This window comes from Rhinatrema bivittatum, chromosome 3, assembly GCF_901001135.1.
Source record: "Rhinatrema bivittatum chromosome 3, aRhiBiv1.1, whole genome shotgun sequence".
Classification (NCBI taxonomy): Eukaryota; Metazoa; Chordata; class Amphibia; order Gymnophiona; family Rhinatrematidae; genus Rhinatrema; species Rhinatrema bivittatum.
The window spans coordinates 214281938-214303563 of NC_042617.1; the positions used below are offsets into that span (position 1 = coordinate 214281938).

Below are 21626 nucleotides of genomic sequence, written 5' to 3' on the forward strand. Positions count from 1 at the left end.
TAGAATAGAATCTGAAACGGTTTTGCTTTTTTTTTTTTAAGCCTTTAGAAAATGTATATTTTTAAATGTTTAAGACTGGAATCTTCCCATTTAAAAGGGAAGCGGTCTAAGGATGACTTTCTGTTCCATATCTCCCACATGAATAATCATACGATTGATAGTTTGAAGAAAGACACTTGCTTTATTGCCTGAAAGCGTAAAACAAGAGAAGCTGTACGGTGTGGGTGGCTGTCCCTTGGGAGGACAGAACCTGAAGGAAGGGTGTCCTTTCACCTTCTGACAGGAATGTGGTTTTCTTATTTAACCATTGGGAGCATCACTTTAGTGAAAGTGAAAAATGCAAGTCTGAAAGCAAGGTTCTTCTGTGAGAGTGTAATGTGTATGTGAGACAGGGAGGGTGCTTCTATATGTGTGTGGTGTATATGTGAGTCGGGAAGGTGCTTCTGTATGTGTGTGGTGTATATGTGAGTCAGGGACATTGCACACATAACATTGACGCACCATGTGTGCGTCAATGTATGTGTGCAAGAGAGATTGAGCATTTTTTTGGCTGGCTTGAGGCTGTGAGAGAGCATGTGTGTGATTGAGCCTGTTTGTAAGTGAGATAGAACATGTGTGTGATTGAAAGCCTGTGTGTAAGTAAGAGAGAGCAAGAGCATTGTGTGATTGAGAGAGACTGATCAGGGAAATGACGTGTGTGTGTGTGTGTGTGTGTGTGTGTGTGTGTGTGTGAGTGAGTGAGTGAGTGAGTGAGTGAGTGAGTGAGTGAGAGAGAGAGAGAGAGAGAGAGAGAGAGAGAGAGAGAGAGAGAGAGAGAGAGAGAGAGAGAGAGAGAGAGAGAGAGAGGAGACTGGTTGTGGTCCCTAAGGAAGAGGACTGTGAGGACAGCTTCAACAGCTACTGCTGCTTCTGGTATGGCCTGCAAGGGAAAGGAGTAGGAGAACTGCTGGAGAGGGTAAGGAAAGGTGGCTTTTTAAGTTCATTTTTCTTGATTGACTACCATTTTAATTATTGGGTAATATGTGATGTGTCTGCTGTTTGAAATATTTTATTGGTGTCAAAATTTGCATGAGCCTTTAATTATTGGATATTCTATTCATCAGCTGTTTTGAAATTATTTTATTTGTATGATTTTATAATTATGATTAATGATTTATATATCTATGTTATTGATTTATGATTAATGATTTATATATCTATTTTATTGATTTCACCATTCCTCGTGGTGAAAACATTTCACCACGAGGAATGATGAAATTTTTGTTTTTCCATTGTTACACTGTATAGAGTCTGGCGTGATGCGTTTTACAGTTCAGTTTTTGTCTGCACATTTCTATTTATACTTTATGTGGCTTTATTCTGTATTTGGTGAGGGTTTGTCTTCTGCATGCAAAGACTGAGATAAAGCATTCTATTAGCATGTGGTTTCTCTGTAGGGATCTGTAGTAGCTTGGCCTGTTCTGTTTTCCTGATAGGAGGTGTATTGATATTTTAGATTCTGGTGTAATATTTTTGGTATTCTTTTTCATAGGTAGGGTTGTTATTCTTTGAGTGTTGGCAGATAGTACTGTGTTGATACGGGAGGACCATGCCGAAATATATCATAATAGGTATGCCATATGAATTCCAAGATGCAAAGTTTTCTTGTTGGCATCACAACAGTGCATGAAATTATCACAACAACTTGTATATTAATTTTACCTCAGAATGTCATTTTTCATGTAAAATATGTTATAAATGCATAATTTAAAATTGTGTATGGGGAGGGGGGCGCCAGACTGTAAGGTTTGCCTAGAGTGCCTAATACCCTTGTACTGGCCCTGTGCATAACGCAGTAGATACTACCATGGGAAACTTGCTGGGCAGATTGGATGAACTATTGGTCCTTTTCTGCCATCATTTCTATGTTTCTATGACTCTCTGCTTTGATGGCAGGGCAGAGAAAAAAGAGTAATGGATTCTGAAGACAGCTAATGCTGGGTCCCGACTTTTACGGTCTTTGGTACTGATAATTAGGGTTAAAGATTCTACAGCCAAGTCCAAAAGCAAAGAACATTCAAGCAGCATTGTCTTAATTATCAGGAAGCCTGTTCACCATGAAGCGCAACTCGCCACTCTGAAGAGCTCGACCTGTTGCTGAGGCAAGGATTGGGCAGCAGGGGCTGCCTTATGTAGTGCTTAGGGCCGAGGTCAATATACAGGGCTGTGGGAAGCTTTCCTTCTGTGGCCCCTTTAAATCTGGCCAAGAGCCGCGTGTGTGCGCCTAACAGCAGCAGAGGCAGGAAGCATGGCGGCGGCAGGGTCGGCTCCTCGCTGCACCAGAAGGAAGAGATGGCGGCAGCTCGGGGAAGCCGCAAGGAGGCCCGGACCGACTTGGGGGCCGAGTGCGACTTGCCACGAGGTTCTGCGGCCGGCCATCGCAACAGTATCTTTCTGTTGCTGGGTGGCTGTACTGGCATCTCTTAGAGTCTGGGCTGCTGAACCAACAGCCCAGTCTTAGAGAGGCTTCTGGTTCAGGGTGTCTCTGATGCCAGAGTGCTGGGTCAGAATCTCTCCAGAGCTGAAGTACCAAACAGGAATCTTCCTCGCACAGACAAGTTTTACCAAGTCTCTTGGGTGCTATGTGGTTGGTCCAGCGTCTTTTGGATGCTGGGTGGCTGGTCCAGCATCTCTTGGGTATGGTGCTGCTGGAACAGCATTTCTCTGGCATGGGGCTGTTGAAACTATTTCTCTCTGGCACTTGGCTGCCGAAACAGCACTTCTCTAGCACTGAGCTGCTGGAATAGCGTTTATCTGGTACTGGGCTACTGGAACAGTGTCTCTCTGGTGCTCGGTTGCTGGAACAGGCTCCTCATGGAGTGGAGCTATATAAGCGGGCTCCTCCTGGAGCTGAACGGATGGTACAGACTCCTAGAGCAGATCAGGAGGAGCGGACTCCTCCCAGAGTGGAGTTGCAGGACCAGGCTTCCTCCGGAACAGAGTTGCAGCAGAGACCAGCATAACTTGGAATGAGGTTACTGTTGACACTGTTCCCTCAGGCTGGAAAGACAACATAGCATGATTAAAGAGCAACAAAGACGTTTTAACATCGCTTAATGGACAAACAGAGGCACTGGGCTTCACTGGAGACAGAATTGCAAATGCTGTGGAAACAGCAACCTTTAATGGACTGTGTGTTACGCTTGGGCTCCGGTCAGGAGTCGTGAACACCACCCAGCAGGGTGGCTCCAGGTGGAGAGAGACAGGAAGCTAGAAACAGTGTCTGGTTCCAGGCTGGGTCAGGGTAGGCAGCAAGTAGCAGTGTCTGGGTTCAGGCTGGGTCAGGGCAGGCGGCAAGTAGCAGTGTCTGGGTGCAGGCTGGGTCAGGGCAGGCGGCAAGTAGCAGTGTCTGGGTCTAGGCTGGGTCAGGGCAGGCGGCAAGTAGCAGTGTCTGGGTTCAGGCTGGGTCAGGGCAAGGCAGGTCAGAAGGCCCGTAGGCCACACACACACAGAAGGCCCGTAGGCCACACACAGTAAGCAAGGCAAGGCAGAGAAGGCCCGTAGGCCACACACACACAGAAGGCCCGTAGGCCACACACCGTAAGCAGGGCAAGGCAGGTCAGAAGGCCCGTAGGCCACACACACACAGAAGGCCCGTAGGCCACACACCGTAAGCAGGGCAAGGCAGAGAAGGCCCGTAGGCAACACACACACACAGAAGGCCCGTAGGCCACACACCGTAAGCAGGACAAGGCAGGTCAGAAGGCCCGTAGGCCACACACACACAGAAGGCCTGTAGGCCACGCAAGGCAAGGCAAGGAATAAGGCCCGAAGGCCACGCAAGGCAAGGCAAGGAATAAGGCCCGAAGGCCGCGCAAGGCAAGGCAAGGAATAAGGCCCGAAGGCCGCGCAAGGCAAGGCAAGGCAAGGCAAGGAATAAGGCCCGAAGGCCGCGCAAGGCAAGGGAAGGTCCAGGGACCAAATGCACAGCAAGCAAGGAAGGCTAGAGCAGGGAGCCCAGGCGAGCTCGATGCCGAAGCACTGAGGGAACTGTCAGGCAGGGTTATAAGGGACAGCCCAGAACATAGAGAGGAGAAGGGAGATGGACTGGGCCTGTCAGGAGAGCCAGCACTAGAGGGACCCCTGGTGGTGAGGCGGTTGCACAGCAGCCATAGCCGTAACAGTACCCCCTCCTCAAGGCCTCCCCCTCCTCCTGGGTACCATCTTAGCACGGGGTACTCAATAATGAAGTCAAACCCCTCCTGGGGCGATGCGGCAGGTTCAACTCCTTCCCGAGGCAGCAAGGCAGTCCATAACCCCTCCTGGGACAAGGCGGCAGAGTTAGACCCCTCCTGGGGTAGCAGAATAGTCCGTAATCCCTCCTGAGACGACAGCAGGACTGGTCTGGACCCCTCCAGGGTCGGCATTAGGACCAGCACAGACCCCTCCAGGGTCGGCGACAGCAGGACCAGTACGGACCCCTCCAGGGTCGGCAACTGGATCGGTACAGCAGGCTCAGATGGTTGAGTAACAAAGTCTGTTGGCAGGCCCGGTTCGGACCCCTCCGGGGACTGCAGCAGGACCGGTTCGGACCCCTCCGGGGGCGGCAGCAGGACCAGTTCAGTAGACTCAGATGGCTGAGTCAGAAAGTCTGTCAGTAGGACCGGTTCGGATCCCTCCGGGGACGACAGCAGGACCAGTTCGAGCCCCTCCGGGGGCGGCAGCAGGACCGGTTCAGTAGACTCAGATGGTTGAGTCAGAAAGTCTGTCAGTAGGACCGGTTTGGACCCCTCCGGGGACTGCAGCAGGACCGGTTCGGACCCCTCCGGGGACGGTAGCAGGACCGGTTCAGCAGGCTCAGATGGCTGAGTCAGAAAGTCTGTCAGTAGGACCGGTTCGGACCCCTCCGGGGATGACAGCAGGACCGGTTCGAGCCCCTCCGGGGGCGGCAGCAGGACCGGTTCAGTAGACTCAGATGGCTGAGTCAAAAAGTCTGTTAGTAGGACCGGTTTGGACCCATCCGGGGACAGCAGCAGAACCGGTTCGGACCCCTCCGGGGGCGATACAGCAGACTCAGGCTCTTCTCGGAGTAGTGCATCAGGCTCGGACCCCTCTCGAGGTGATGCAGTGGACTCGGACCCCTCTCGGGGCGATGCAGCAGGCTCGGACCCCTCTCGGGGCGATGCAGCAGGCTCGGACCCCTCTCGGGGCGATGCAGCAGGCTTGGATCCTCCTCGGGGTGAAACAGCAGGCTCGGACCCCTCTCGGGGCGATGCAGCAGGCTCAGCCCCCTCTCGGGGTGAAGCAGCAGGCTTGGATCCTCCTCGGGGTGAAACAGCAGGCTTGGACCCCTCTTGGGGCGATGCAGCAGGCTCGGACCCTCCTCGGGGCGATGCAGCAGGCTCGGACCCCTCTTGGGGCGATGCAGCAGGCTCGGACCCCTCTTGGGGTGATGCAGCAGGCTCAGATGGCAGAGCAGCAAGGTTAAAAGCAGTGCACATGGAAGACACAGATTGCACTGCTGTGGGCTTGATACCTCGAGCCAAACTCTGAGGCTCCTTATTTTGTTTCTGGAGGAGCAGTTTAGAGAAGGCACAGGCAGTTCTAGGACGTCTAGGGAAGGTGCTCGTTAGTGTCCACTTGGCAGCTGTGGGAAGCAGAGCCCTGCTAGAGTTAATTACTTCCCTCTGCTTCTGTTTCTGGTGCTCTAGCGTGGAAGTTATCGAAGGCTTCTTAACCCAGTGAGTTCTGAGATTTTCAGAGCAAGTTTTTTCCAAAGTGTCCAGAGATGAAGTGCTAGAATGCTTAATCCATAAACTGTTACATGAAATAATGTTGTTAACTGGGCCAGAAGCTGAACGCACGGTAGTAGAGCTGACTGTTCTCCCTAATGAAGCAGCTGGTCCTGTAGCTGAACAACAGGGGCACGGTTTGCCTGGTGGTAATAGGCTGGGAATACATGAACATTTCCACCATCCTGGCTTTGGAGTAGAACAGTTTAAACACTCTTGGTAGACAGAGACATTTCTCTTATTGCAGTTACTGCATGTTCAGTGTTCCTGACCAGCAAGTTGACAGGCTAGGCAGTTCTGATAGCTTGGGTAATTCAAGGTCTGACAGGAATTGCAGGTATAAAACTTTGAAGGAGGCGGCATCTTGTAATAGTGAAAAAGTTGACTCACCGGTTTAGCACACAGACCTATCTCTTCCCCTGGAAAATTGGTGGCTTCGGCATACTGTTACGCTTGGGCTCCGGTCAGGAGTCGTGAACACCACCCAGCAGGGTGGCTCCAGGTGGAGAGAGACAGGAAGCTAGAAACAGTGTCTGGTTCCAGGCTGGGTCAGGGCAGGCAGCAAGTAGCAGTGTCTGGGTTCAGGCTGGGTCAGGGCAGGCGGCAAGTAGCAGTGTCTGGGTTCAGGCTGGGTCAGGGCAGGCGGCAAGTAGCAGTGTCTGGGTCTAGGCTGGGTCAGGGCAGGCGGCAAGTAGCAGTGTCTGGGTTCAGGCTGGGTCAGGGCAAGGCAGGTCAGAAGGCCCGTAGGCCACACACACACAGAAGGCCCGTAGGCCACACACAGTAAGCAAGGCAAGGCAGAGAAGGCCCGTAGGCCACACACACACAGAAGGCCCGTAGGCCACACACCGTAAGCAGGGCAAGGCAGGTCAGAAGGCCCGTAGGCCACACACACACAGAAGGCCCGTAGGCCACACACCGTAAGCAGGGCAAGGCAGAGAAGGCCCGTAGGCCACACACACACACAGAAGGCCCGTAGGCCACACACCGTAAGCAGGACAAGGCAGGTCAGAAGGCCCGTAGGCCACACACACACAGAAGGCCTGTAGGCCACGCAAGGCAAGGCAAGGAATAAGGCCCGAAGGCCACGCAAGGCAACGCAAGGCAAGGCAAGGAATAAGGCCTGAAGGCCACGCAAGGCAAGGCAAGGAATAAGGCCCGAAGGCCGCGCAAGGCAAGGCAAGGCAAGGAATAAGGCCCGAAGGCCGCGCAAGGCAAGGCAAGGCAAGGAATAAGGCCCGAAGGCCGCGCAAGGCAAGAGAAGGTCCAGGGACCAAATGCACAGCAAGCAAGAAAGGCTAGAGCAGGGAGCCCAGGCGAGCTCGATGCCGAAGCACTGAGGGAACTGTCAGGCAGGGTTATAAGGGACAGCCCAGAACATAGAGAGGAGAAGGGAGATGGACTGGGCCTGTCAGGAGAGCCAGCACTAGAGGGACCCCTGGTGGTGAGGCGGTTGCACAGCAGCCATAGCCGTAACACTGTGTAACTGGATTGGAATTAGCTTCTGAGCCTTGTTCAATCAAGAGAGATCCATTAAAGACAGGTGTGGGGAAAGTACACGTTACCCCTCTAGGAGTCTGAGCTGACCATATTAAAGGCTTGCTGCTAGCAGTTGATTGCAGCTGGATCCCAGGGACTGGATTAACTAGTTCTTTTGTCTCAAAAGCCCTGTCTGACACAGGCTTAGTGGAGTGCATCATCCTGAAATAGAATTTGCCCTTGTAGGTAAGGAATTTAAATTAATTTGGCACATCGTGGTTGTATGAGCCATGCTTTTCAAGAAAGCTATGCTGGGTATTTTAGAGGCAGATCTGCTGTCTGAGTCTGGAGTTTGTAGCTTGGGTCGGACTATGCTATAGAATTTCGTACCATGGCCACCGAACTGAATTGGTGGGAAAACAGCCTGAGAAGTATTTTTCTGGAGGGTCTGTCCTCGCACATCAAGGATGAGCTGGCGGCCCGGGAACTCCCGGAATCCCTGGATGCTCTTATCGACCTAGCTGGCAGGGTGGATTGCTGTCTCCAGCAACGTGCCCAGGAGTTGTGGGTATCCCACAGACCTGTCTCTTTGGCACAGTCTTTTTTCTAGGCCATTGATGACACCACCTCTAGCATCTGGAACACGGCAGGAAGAACCTATGCAGCTGGAGTGAAGCCCTCTGACACCTGAAGAAAGGCAGCATCGCCGAATCATGGGCCTGTGCCTGTACTGTGCAGGGATGGGGCACTTCCTGGCCCAATGTCCCGAGAAACTGGGAAACATCTGGGCCTAGAACCAACTGGGGAGGTGGTTCTAGGCTTCACGAATCCTGCTCCCCAACTCGTGCTCCCAGTGGCCCTTTCTCACGAGTCAGCAAGAGTTCTCCACCCTGGCCTTTCTAGACTCGGGTGCTGGAGGAAACCTTATTGTGAAGAGCCTGATTGACCATTTGAACCTGCCCACGATACTACGGAACACTCTGTTGGTGATCTCCTCGATCTCAGGGGATCTTTTCCCAGGGTGAGTCACCAAGACCACTCTCCCCATTCGTCTCTGGACTGGCATGCTGCACCTCGAAGAGATAACGTTTCATGTAATTGAGAAGGCCATTCATCCAAATGTCCTCAGTTATCATGGCTAACGCGGCACTCCCCTGTTATCGACTCTCTGGTCATTCCCCAGGGGCGGTGAGGAATGGATCCGAGAACGCTTGGCTCTCTTGAGAGCAGATTCAACCACCACTGACTGGTGAGAAAGCTGACGCTTATCGAATCTGGCAGCCTTCTGGTCGAGGTAGACCCCCCATTAGCCTTCTTGGTAATGGGAGGCACTGTGAGAGGGTATTCGCATATCCCTCAGCAGAGGCTCCGTAAGGATCACAGATGCCAAGACCGATACAATCTCCTTAGGAGACTTCACAAACTGTAGGATCTCAAACAGTTTGTGGTTGGCATCCTCCTCTGTCAGTAACTGAAATAGCTTTCTTCTCTTTTCTGGAGGAGAAGGGTCTGAGGGGACCCTCAGAGCAGGACGGTGGATTAACCTGTCTTCATTAAAGAAAAGGAAATGATCAGGTAAATAGTAATTTCTTCTTTATTAGCATTCAGACAGGTTAATCCACACCAAAGGGATGTACCAAAGCTGCTCCTGAACAGGGCAGGAGGCTACCTACGGTCGGATCAACACCGCACGCACAAAGGATGTGTCCTCCTGGACTTGCACATACAGGCAATAATGCCTGCAAATTGTGTAAGAAAAACATTGCAGCTCGGCAAATCTCGATAGGAGACAACCATCTAATCTCCGCCCATTACACTGCCTGAGCCCTAGTGGACTGAATACTAACCTGACTAGGTCACAACTGCTCAGTATCCACCATACACAGCCATGATAACCTTCTTAATTCAATGGGATATTGTAGCCTGCAACACGGAACCACCCTGTTTACTCCCACCGTAGAATATAAACAGCTGGTCCATCTTCCTAAGAGGTTTAGGAACCTCCAATACCTCATGATATGCCATTTGACAACCAAGGTCCGTAACAGGCGATATTCATCCATCTTTCTCTCCCTGCCCAGAGACGGCAGGACATTAATTGATTCAAGTGAAAATCCAAGACCACCTATAACCAAAAGGGTAGATTAGTTCGTATCTGGACCACTCCTGGAGTCACTCGCAGATACGGTTCCCGGCAAGACAAAGCCCGCAGTTTGGAAACTATGCACAGAACACTGTCTTCTAGTTTAACCTCAGGAAGAGGCTACGCAGTAGTCAAAAGGTGGGACCCGCCAGAAATCCAGAACCAGATTAAGACTCCACAAGGGCACAGGCAACTGGCAAGAGGGCACGAAGATGTTTCATCCCTTTCAAGTTTGTGCCACAACCAGATGGGGAGACAAGGGTTCAAGCATTCATGTGACCTCAGAACAGGCTACAGCCGCCAGCTGTATTTTCAAGGAATTAAGGGCCAAATCCTTCCACAACCCATCCTGCAAAAAGCCAAACTGAGCGGGATTTTAACCAAACGAGGAAGAACCTCTTGTTCCTCACACCAAGCTTAAAACATTTGCCAAATGTGAACACAGGCTAAGGAAGTGAATAATTTTTGCGCTCGAAGTAAGGTGGAAAAAACAGCAGTGGCCCTCCCACGCTTCAGCAACCGAGCCTTCTCGAGGGCCCATTGTAAGAGAAAAATCAAGTTGGATCTTCGAGAATAGGCCTCTGCCATAGCAGATCCCTGTGGACCAGTAATTGGAGAGGATAGTCCACCAGAAGCCTTTGTAGATCTGCAAACCACAGCCTCATAGGCCAATCTGGCACCACCAGGAGTACCAACCAGAAGTACCAACTAAACGACACGAGCTTCCAGATGATTGATGCTCCGGAGATACTCCTCTGCACTGCAGTACCCCTCAGCTTTCAACTCCTGACAGTAAGCCTCACAATCCTGAAGGCTTGTATTCGTTGTGCGTAGTAGTCAGTCTGGTGTTCGTAGGGGAACACCCTCATTAGATGATCCGCTTTCAACCATCACTTCAGTCGGATGTTGATCTGAAATCATATCAAGTTCTAAGACTGTGGACTCCAATGCATAAGCAGTGTGCGCCAAAGAGGATGCAGATGTGCCCTTGCCCATGGAACCACCGCTCGAGTAGCTGCCAACCTGTGCACCTGTAGATAAGACCACACCGCCAGGCATATTGCTTCTGTCAAGTCACATCTGCACCATCAGTTCTGAATGTGGACCCCTGACAGGGACACTTGTCTTGCTTTGTGTTGAAAATGAACACCTAGATACTCTAGTGCCTGGGATGGCTGCAGATTGCTAATGGCCAAGTTCACCATCCAAACTAGTTCCTGCTGCAAAAAGATCACCTTGCATGGGGCCTGAAAATTCTCTTTCATAGCTCTTGGCCGGAATTAGCCGGAATTAGATCAGCATGCCATCCTCTCTCAACACTGTGGCTACCAGCACCATGACCTTAGAGAAGGTTCTGGGCATGGTATCGAATATTATCAAAAAGTGATAATGTCACCCCAAAACAGCGAAACACAGAAAACAATTGATGCTTTCGCCTGATGGGATCATGCAGATACTCCTCTGACAACCCTGAAATTTAATAAACTCCCCCGACTGTACTGCTATTATCAGCGAGGTAAGGTTTCTACGTGGGAATGAGTCACTTGCAAAAGCCGGTTGACTCCCTTGAAATCCAGGATTGGGCGAAGGGATATTGGCCTGAATTATCTTGAGACATGGGCCCTGATATCACAGCCCACAAGCTGAGTCCTAACAGCATACATGCTACTGTCCATCTTTTCTGTGGAGAGCTGCAGGGAGATACCATGAAAAGTCCCAAGGAACACCTAGACTCCAGAAAAAAGTCATCTCTTATCACCTCCAGAACTCACTGGTCTGACATGATCTTGATCCACCTCTGATAAAAAGGAGAGACAGGCGACCCCCTACCTCCTGTTCCTGGGAGTGGGTCGGCACACACTCATTGAGGAGTTATGGGGGGCAGTGCCACACGAACGAGCTCAGCACCTGCTTTTAATCCTCTGGTAACCGAGGAACCTGGGACTCACCCCACTTATTGGCCATTTCGTTTTTCTCTCTTTTTTTTCTCACTCCCAAACCAGAGTGATCCTTGAAAGGCAATTTTGAGAGAGTAAGCTTTGGATTGTCTCAGCACCAATTAGTCAGCCATAGCTGACGCTCAACCCTCTTTAGCTTCAGAGATCAGGCTCATCCAGGGTGGAGAGATAGGGCACTGACCTGAATTCAAATCAGACTCATCAACCATTTCCTGAGAGAGAGAAAGGCAGTGATCCACCAGGATGCAGCAAGAGGCCATCGGCAATTCATTGCTACCGTCTCGAGGCCTGCAATTGTCTTGTGGCTGAGAGCACCTGAATCTTGGCACCACAGAGACTGGAGGCACAGTCTTCAGTCATCTCAAGCTTGAGGCAAGAAAGATACAACATCTTTCTTCAGTGCTCTACCAATGTTAACCCAATTACAGGCTGCAAGTGTTGATCACAAACTACTCTTTCTTTCCATCAAAGCTTCTTTTCAGTTAACCCAAGAAACAGAAAAGAGAACTAAGAATTAAACTTGTGTAACATCATATTTCCAAACACTAGCCCTGCTGATGAAAGAATTATCACAACACAGAAGTGGTACTGCACCACTTTTTGATTTACAAGCTCAAAATGATCTAGAAAAATCTAAAAATAAATGTATACATCACTAAGAACAATATTTGACGGCAAGGGTTTTTCTCTACCTGGTTGCCACCGCCATTGTGACATTCATAAACTCCAACATCTCCGTCAGCAAAATGACCTAAAGTGTCCAGGCAGTTAGTACCCTGCTTTAAGGCTCCAAAAGCTATGTCTTGATGATCAGGAACTCTGGAAAAGAAGAAGAAAAAAGGAAATGGCAGATTAGTCTTGTGATGTCCATTTCTTTTGACACCCCTAAAAAATTATGCTCACTGATTCAGATATACTGTTTTGCTGTGGTCCTCACGCATGTCTTAATATCTTATTCCTAATTTGTAAAGCAAACCTCATCTGTACCAAAATAAGGATAGCATAGTAGACTGTTTTACCAACAATAACATCAAAGTATGTCTAATCATCACATTAAAAGCAACTCAGTTTGGTCCTATGAGTTTAGCTCAGTATTGCCAAAGGCCAGAACTGCAAGCCTAAGAGCCTTCTGGATAGTTTTTAGATACTTGCCAGGTACTTGTAGCCTAGATTGGCCACTGTTGGAAATAGGATGATGGGCTTGATGGATCTTCAGTCTGACCCAGTATGGCAATTTCTTATGCTGTTACTGGCGTTTTTAAGCAACCTGTAGTATATACTGTAATGCAGAACAAGTTATCATTCTACATTAATGCTTTTAATTTAAAGACTTGGTGTTGCTTCAGTATTTCCAAAATTTGTAAGTTAGAAATGTCAAATCAGAGGACAGTACACTATGATCTCCTCCTCTAAAATAATTTGCACTGATTCAATGTTCACTTTATGATTCAAGCTTCCAAAGCTGCTATTTGTACCACGGTAATTGCAGAAATAAGGGCTGCAAAGGAAATTAATTTCTTCCAGTTCTCCCTAGAAAAACACATATGAACAAAACTTTCACTAATCTTCATGTCACAATTCTAATAGCTGTATTTGGTCCTGGAGAAAAAAGGATTTTGACATCTATCCTAGAGATTACTAGAATCTTTTTAGCTTCTGATACCTTTGATTAAATCCTCAATAAAAATGTTGCTGGATGAGACCTTTTGAGACTGCATATATTTCTTTTTCAAGACTGGCTGAAGAAGGGACCTTTGTGGTCATAAAACGTCATGCTTTTGAACTAATAAAAGATATCACAAGATATAACTATTTTAATTTTTTAAAATTTGTTCTGAAAGACTAAATAAAAGCTCTCAAGTCCAACAATCAAAAAAAATATTTCAGGTAAGCAGACATTTCTGAAACAGTCTTCAGTGGCATACAGACTCACAAATATACTCTTGTCACATTCAGTCACCATCATTTCTTTGTTCTACTGCTTCTCCAAGGGCTTGCATAGAGAGAAAGCAGAGTTGCTTACCTGTAACAGGTATTCTCCTAAGATAGCAGGATGATAGTCCTCACACATGGGTGACATCATCGGATGGAGCCCAGCACAGAATTTTGATCTCAAAGATTCTAGAACTTTCAGCATGCTCTACTGAGCATGTGCAGCAGTAGTCCATCACCCTGCCCCCTAGGCAGAGTCCCTCAGTCCATGATATAGCTAAAACATGGAGAAACCAACTTCCAGGGGAGGTGGGAGGGTTTTATGAGGACTAACATTCTGCTGTCCTAGGTGGTGTCTGCTGCAAGCATTACGGCTGATGAAAGCCTCGCTACCGCTCATTAATACTGATGGTGTGCGCATCTTGGCAGAGCCCCCAACACTGGGACTGTTGGCTGAAGGGGCAGTTCTGCGCTTCCCAGTGCTCTATAGTGGACACCACCCAGGAACCCTGAGGGCACCAGGCCACTGTGTACAAATGCACCAGCGCACCAGGGTGCCTCATGACCCCTGTGCTCGATCCGTAAGAGGCCAAGAACCCCTGCCCCTGAGGGCTGCAGGGTCATGCGGAGGCTTCACAGTCCTGGCAGAGGACGGCCACCATGGCGACAAGGGTGCTCAAAGGTGAATCCAGAGCATGGTCGGTGGGGCTTGACATAGTCAAGACGGTAATGAGCGGCATCTGTGGTTCAAGGTGCCCCATACCTTGATGGCACTGAGGTCATACTGGCACAGAGGTTGCGTTCCTCAACGACCTAGTGAGGTCAACAGCATGGAGGGCTTGCCACTGCTTTGATCTTGCCAGCCCCTAGGGTGACCATGCACACACCTTGATAAGAACATGTCATACTGGATCAGACCAAGGGTCCATCAAGCCCAGCATCCTGTCTCCAACAGTGGCCAATCCAGGCCAAAAGAACCTGGCAAGTACCCAAAAACTAAGTCTATCCCATGTTACTGTTGCTAGTAATAGCAGTGGCTATTTTCTAAGTCAACTTAATTAATAACAGGTAATGGACTTCTCCTCCAAGAACTTATCCAATCTTTTTTTTAAACCTAGCTACACTAACTGCACTAACTACATCCCCTGGAAACAAATTCCAGAGTTTAATTGTGCATTGAGTGAAAAAGAACTTTCTCAGATTAGTTTTAAATGTGCCACATGCTAACTTCATGGAGTGCTTCTAGTCCTTCTAGGGCAGAGCTTTCCAAAGTGTGTGTCACAACACTTTAATGTGTCGCCTGCAGTTTGCCGGTGTGTCGCGCAAGCCCGGTGCACGTGACACACCAGCAAGTGGGAGCCAATGTAGCTGCTGGTGGAGCTCATCCCACTGGTGGCTGAGCAGTGAAATATCGCTGTGCTGTGTGCTGGAGACACACAGCAGGAAGATCGGCAGGGCCATGGTGGAGCTCACATCACCACGGCCCGAAGAAGAAAAAGGTCACGTCTATACGTGCAGGTGCTCCTCCTCCTTCCTGCCCATGCGGCCCCGAAAGAAAAATGTTGCCGGAGCCGCACGGGCAGGAAGGAGAAGGAGCGTCAGCCGTGTGCAGAAGAGGAGCAGCAGCGTTGCTGCAGCGGGCGAGAAGAGGAGGCGGCCCGATAGCTGGGTCCCCACCGCGGATCGGCCAGAGAAGATCAGGGCTGCTGCCGTCGCCGCGATCGGCCCGAGAAGATCAGGGCCGCTGCAGAGCCCATCCTGCAGCGACCCGTGAAGAGGAGGCCCAGAGGTAAGAGAGAGGCTGAGGGCCTGTAGCGTGCGTGTATGAGGTGAGTTGAGCGATTGTGTGCGTGTTTGAGGTGAGTTGAGAGATTGTGTGTGGGAGTGAGGACCTGAATGTTTGCAGAGACAGCATGTGAGAGCCTGTGTGTGTGTGTGAGAGAGACAGCATGTGACAGTGAGAGCCTGTGTGTATGAATGATTGTATGAGAGAGAGCATGTGACAATGAGAGCCTGTGCTTGAGCAAGACAGCATTTGGGAGTGAGAGAGAGCCTGGGTGTGTGAGAGTCAGACAGCATGTGCAAGAGAGAGACTGTGTATGAATGATTGTATGAGAGAGAGCATGTGACAGTGAGAGCCTGTGCTTGAGCAAGACAGCATGTGGGTGTGAGAGAGAGCCTGGGTGTGTGAGAGTCAGACAGCATGTGCAAGAGAGAGAGACTGTATGAATGATTGTATGAGAGAGAGCCTGTGAGAGTGAGAGCCTGTATGTGTGTGTGTGAGAGAGAAAGCATGTGAGAATGAGAACCTGACAATGTTTGAGGGAAGATGATAGATGGAGAGAAAAGAAATAGAAAAAAAGACAATATGAAAGGAATTGGCAAAAAAATAAGCCTGTGACCAACCGATTAGAAAACTAAGATCAGACAGCAAAGGTAAAAAAAAAAAAGAAATAAATTACTTTTTACTGATTGGCACATGTAATTTTTGGTAATGTGCAAGAGTAGCACTTTCTCTATGCTGATCTCACAATGTACAAGATCAACATGGAGGAAGTGGAAACCCACGGGGCCTGCACAGAGGAGGCAGCAGAATGGGCTTCAGTGCCAATAGCAGCAATCAGCGCCTCCCCAATAGCCATGCGGCATCAGTGACAGTGGCAGCAGAGGAATGAGAGAGGCTCCGAGGTTGCTGGCAAAAGAAAGAGGGGGGTTTGCCTTTACTGTGTGTCTGCCTGAGGGTGTGTCTGTGTATGAGAATGTATGGGTGTCTTCCTGGGGTTTGTATGTGTGAGAATAGGTGCCGGCCTGTATGTGATGTATGTGTGTGTGAGAATGAATTGGTGCCTGCCTGGGGGTCTGTGTGTGTGAGAATGAATGTGTGCATGCCTGGGGGATGGTGAAGGAGTGGTGTGAAAATGAATGGGAGCCTGCCTGGGGGTCAGTTTCAGTGTGTGAGAATGACTGGGAGCTTGCCTGGGTGTGTGTGTTTGTGTGAGAATGTTTGGGAACTTGCCTGGGTGTGTGTGTTTGTGTGTATGTAAGGGAGCCAGAGAGAGTGTGTATGAGAAAATCCAGGGGAGTAAGAGTTTGTGTGTGGGGGGGGGGGGTGTGTGGAGGGAGAGAGAGTGTCTTAGAGCCTGAGAGTGTGTCAGTGTCTGTGAGAGCGAGAGGTTATGGTGGGTATAAAAGCATGAATGTATATGTATGTGACAGTGTATGTGTGAGAGAGAATGGACATGTGAGTATGTGTGAGAGAGAGAGGATAACCTCCTAATCCTTGACAATATCAGGGTGACAGGAAATCAAGAGCTCCCACACATGGACAGCAGGGGCTTTTTAAAATCCTTATTAGTTTTTTACCCTGGTTTTTTTATTAGTTTTTTACCCTGTTCGATGTAAACCGATCTGATATGGTCATTACCATGAAGGTCAGTATAGAAAAGTGTTAAATAAATAAATTAGTTTTAATTATTGGGTATTATTTGATATATGTGCTGTTTTGAAATATTTTATTGGTGTTTGGGAAATTGTAAAAAATGTATATGATTTTAATGAATAGAAATTCTATTTATCAGTAGTTTTAAAATGTTCTTTTATTAGTATGGTTTTACTATTATAATTGATGCTTTATGTTCCTTGATTTTATTTGTTTTATGAGGAATGGTGGTTCTGTTTTTCCATTGTTAATACACAGAGTCTGGCTTCTTGGGGTTTCCATTTCAGTTTTTGTCTAATTTGTGCTCCTTTATTTTGTAATCTGTATTTGGTGAGGGTCTGTCTCTGCTCTGTGTGTGTGACCATGATGAGAAATTCGCTAGTATAGGGATCTATAGCAATCTGGTTTGTTTTGTTTCCTCAGTAGGTGGTGTATTGGTATTCTAGGACCCAGTGTAATATTTACCCTTGCTTTTTCACAGGTAGGGTTATTGTTGTTTGAGTCCTTGGTGTTATTACTGTTATGTTACGATGGGATTGCAGTATAGATTTTGAGTGTCTTTTTTTTGCGAGGTTTTATTTTCATTCACAATGTGCCTGGCAGTGGAAGGTGTTTGTGCTGCTGTTACTGTGAGGTGACACCAGAATTTGAAAATATCTTTTAGTATGATGAGCTATAAGGGAAACATTCAAGCTCCATTGTTTGGGGGAATTTCAGTGCATGCACAGAGTTACAGAACTGGAAGTGCAGGATATATATTGACATTCTGTCCCTTCCTATAAATTCCAGACTTCACTCTCATAGCCATATAGAATTAGTTGAATGAGGCTTTTTGCTTTGTTTAAAATTATTTCATTATTGACGTTTAAATGTATTAGACTAAGGAATTACTTCCTGCTTATTCTGTTTCATTGTAAACCGGTTTGATATGCATTTTATGCAGGAAAATCGGTATAAAAAAACTAATAATAAATAATAAAATAATTATATAGTGTGAAACTGGCCAGCTTTTTAAAATTACGCAGAAGACCCTTTGGACTTTTTTATTAACACCAAATATTCAAAAGCTGTGTTCATCCCATCAAGCTCATATATCTCATTAAAGAGGTAAATTGAATAACACAATAACTTTGTTTTATTATTGTTACTCATAAATTATAACAATAACATTAATCTTGGAATATTATACATTTTTAATATAAATGAAAGGTTTTCACAAGATAGGTTGTGTCGTGAAACATTTTATTATGTATATATTTAAGGAAACATACATAAATTGTCGAAATACATTTCGTTCGTTTAACCTTTAACCTCTGGTTTGCTAGTAGACTGAATTACTGTGTCCCGAAATTATGTTTGTCTAAAAAGTTTGTCACCAACATGAAAAGTTTGGAAAGCTCTGTTCTAGGGTGTCAAGGGCTTTGAGGGCCCTGCAAACATCGAGAGTATCACGGGCATCGATGGTACCGCGGTCACCACAGCACTGAGAGCCGCGAGGGCATAGAGGCGTCAAGTGCACCGACCATGGCAAGTGCATCAAGGGCACTGTGCCGAGGGGTCGATTGCCCTGAAGGCACTGTGATCTCGAGTGCATCAAAGGCATCATGATCTCACATGCATCAAAGGCACCGAGGCATCGAGTACATCAAGGGCACAGAGGGATCAAGTGCACTGAAGGTACTGTGCTATCGCGAGTAACAAGGGCACCATGGAATCAAGGGCACAAGGCATTGAGTGCACCAAGGGCACCGTGCCAAGATATCGAGTGCACCAAAGGCACCGTGGCATCGAATGCACCGTGACATCGAGTGTGCTGCATCATGGCACCACAGGCATTGAGGCCTCAATGCCAAAACTGATGCAGTGAGACTCCAGTTCCACCGATGCCAACAGCACTGAAGGCCACCCTGGCATCATGGGCAGTTACGCACCTTGACACAATGAGGGTGACCCTGATCCTTGACGGTGTCAAGGGGACCATGGTACCTGAAGATGGGCCGCATCCCTGACATCGATGCGTCGGATGAATGGTGCACTGGTCACAGCTGTGCATGGGCAACTGTTCATGGCAATGGCACATGCGAAGGCTACGCTCACCCCGTCTCCCAGGGAGATTGCATTGACAAGGCTGCAAGCAGGCGGGGAGGCAAGGTCATCTGGGGGTACACATTGTAGAAATCTCATCTTTGTGTACCTTTCCTCATTCCAAATCACATCAAATCTTCACTGATGTGTACTGTGCTGTTTGTACATATCACTGTAAATGTAAAATTGGCCCCAAAAACTTTGATCACCACCAAAGCCTCACGTTGAGTTACTAGATGACCCTCCTATAATGGTATAAATAGATGACTAACATGTGTGCCACGCCAGAAACTCGCTTGCTCTCTCTTTCTCCTGCCCAAAATTTGCAATATTCATCGCAAATCCCGTTTCGAGCACATCGCACAGCTTAATGCCAGGAAAAAAGGTGAAGTTATTTCCAATGTTAAAATGTGCTATAACATCATTATGCTATCACACGTAATGTTAAACATCCCTCATTTTCATAAACCCCGCCCAAACTCTTCCTTTTTGACTAAAATTTAAAAATTTGCATGCACATCTCACAATGCGATAAATAAAAGCGTACGTTATGGTGTTACCGCGGGCGATAAGGCTCTAATGCCCACAGTAATCACCTAACGCATTTTGATGAATGACACTGTCTGTTTGGCAAGTTGGCAGTACTTGCTAGGTAGTGAAATTAACTCAATCTGAACTTGACTGAGTTTGTGAGAGACACACACTCATTCTCTAGTACTAGAGTGGTGCTGGTGAGTGCTGGCACAGTATCAATAAAATCTATTGTGACATCAAAACCCCATATAGCCAGTTCAAATTCCAATATTCCATTTTGCCACTATGAGAAATGGGATACGGGGGAATGGCAGAGAATTTGGTGTTTCTGCAGAGCCAGCCCAGCCTGTGAGAAGTACAAGAGGTAGTAGTAGCAACAAAAAAAAAGGCAATCTTGCCCTTCAACTCAAGACTTGCCCTTCAACTCAAGACAACTCAAGCTGCAAAAAGCCAGGAGTGGAAGCTGGCTTAAGCCATAAGAAATGGCAAAACCCGACAGTGAGGAGATGAGATGAAATAAGGATTCCCCTGACGAAGAAATCTTCTTTTTCGAAACATGGCCATGTTGGGAGAAACTGACAGCTAAGTGAATCAGAGACATTTAAAGTGGTTAAGAAATAGGAGCGGCGTTGGATGCAAAGCTGATTTAGATTGCGTTTAAATGAAGAGTTTTTAAATTTTCACAACACACAATTTATTTCACATAATAAATAATTGAGAGAAAAACTAATTTAAAGAAAAATTAAAAAAAAATAATTGAGGTTTGGAAGGAGGTAGGTTCATGATTACATCTAAGAATTTTCTGTGAGCAAGGCCGTGGAGGCATGCAACAGATTGTGTATGAAACCTGCTTCATCCCACATTATAATTTATTTATAGAGCGTGAGTGGGAACACTGGTATGCAGCATCACCTATAGAAACACAACTTACTAGCCCTGGCATCAAGGGAGGGCATCAGCACTAACCTTGATAAAAGTTGTAGCAAAGGGGTTGAAAAGGGGAAGACTTTTCCCCAAGTTGATCCCATGGCCCCTGCCACCAGGTAGGCCAGCAGCCCACTGCCATGCATCTACAGTGGCAAAGCACATAAAGAAAATGGAGTGGGGTTCTATATCACTGTCCTGGGATAAGAGACAGGTAGCATCCAAAGCAGTGATAATATGTATCAGGAAAATAATTGCTCTGGATGACCGGCCTCTGCAGATAGTGGAGAGCCTAGACTTTAAGTGTCTGCTGCATCTTTTAGCTCCCAAGTCCAAAGGGCCCTCCCAGCACTTTATTTAATAGACAGGTTATCTCCAAATTGTACAATCAATGCCATAGTCATATTCATGCTCAGCTGGTCAAAGCAGAGGGGAGTAGCATGCATTTCACATCAACATATAGTTTTAATCAAATGCTATGCATGCCTAATGGCACACTGGTGGGAGCAGGCCAAGGCAGCTCTAGCAGGAACGGAGCATCAAGCTGCAGGTGGACCTCTGCACATCCAGATGATGGCTAGCGCCCATACTTTGTGCAATATCCTAACAGCTATAAGAAAGATATTGGAGGGCTGGCAACTAGACCCAGAGAGGCAGGAGTCATCAGGCAGGTTCTTCTGTATGACAAGACAATGGGAAAAATATGAGGGCAGTGGAAGATTGAGGCTATCAGTGCTTTGGACACTTGCTGCACATGGCAGTGAGAAATGTGCTGATGCTGAGTCCTAAGGACTAGAGGATTCTGAAGGATCTAAGAGAGTGGCAGGAAAATATCAGGGCGTTTTCATCATAGCATGAAGTGTGGGCAACTTCTCCATGAGAAGCAGGAAGAATTTGGGATGCTTCATAAGTGTCTCATTCAAGATGTTGGCACCCGGAGGCATTCAGCAGACACTTCTTCATGATCTGTTTCTGGAAACAGAGATAGATGTGGATCATCCTCTGGGGCATCATGATTGGGTAGTGTTGAGGCAACTGATACAAATCGTGAAGCCCTTCAAGGATTCCATGGGGGATCTGACTGCCAGAAGTGTCACACTATGTGGGGTGATCCTGATAGTAAATATTCTGGAGGAAATGTTAAAGAATTTCCATGAGCAAGAAGGAACGGAAGCAGAGGTGTTTTGGTTTGTGGACTCCTTGAAGCAGCAGGTGCAAGATAGAATGATAGAAAATTAACTTACATGCTTGATATGCTTTGTGTCAAGACCCCCAGGGCAGCAAGGCAGAGTGACCACAAGACCCCCAAAGTGGTACATCACTGACATGGATTGCAGCAGAGTGACAGCAAGACCCCCAGG

General features: G+C 47.7%; 1 protein-coding gene across 1 annotated transcript in view; it reads right to left on the minus strand.

Moving 5' to 3' along the window:
* Window positions 1–21626, minus strand: part of GALNT2 (polypeptide N-acetylgalactosaminyltransferase 2) — a 463548-nt gene that overhangs the window by 43573 nt on the left and 398349 nt on the right. Inside the window, exon 14 of the mRNA XM_029594179.1 lies at window positions 12044–12170. Within this exon, the coding sequence (XP_029450039.1) occupies window positions 12044–12170 (127 nt within the window). The remainder of the gene's footprint in view (window positions 1–12043; window positions 12171–21626) is intronic.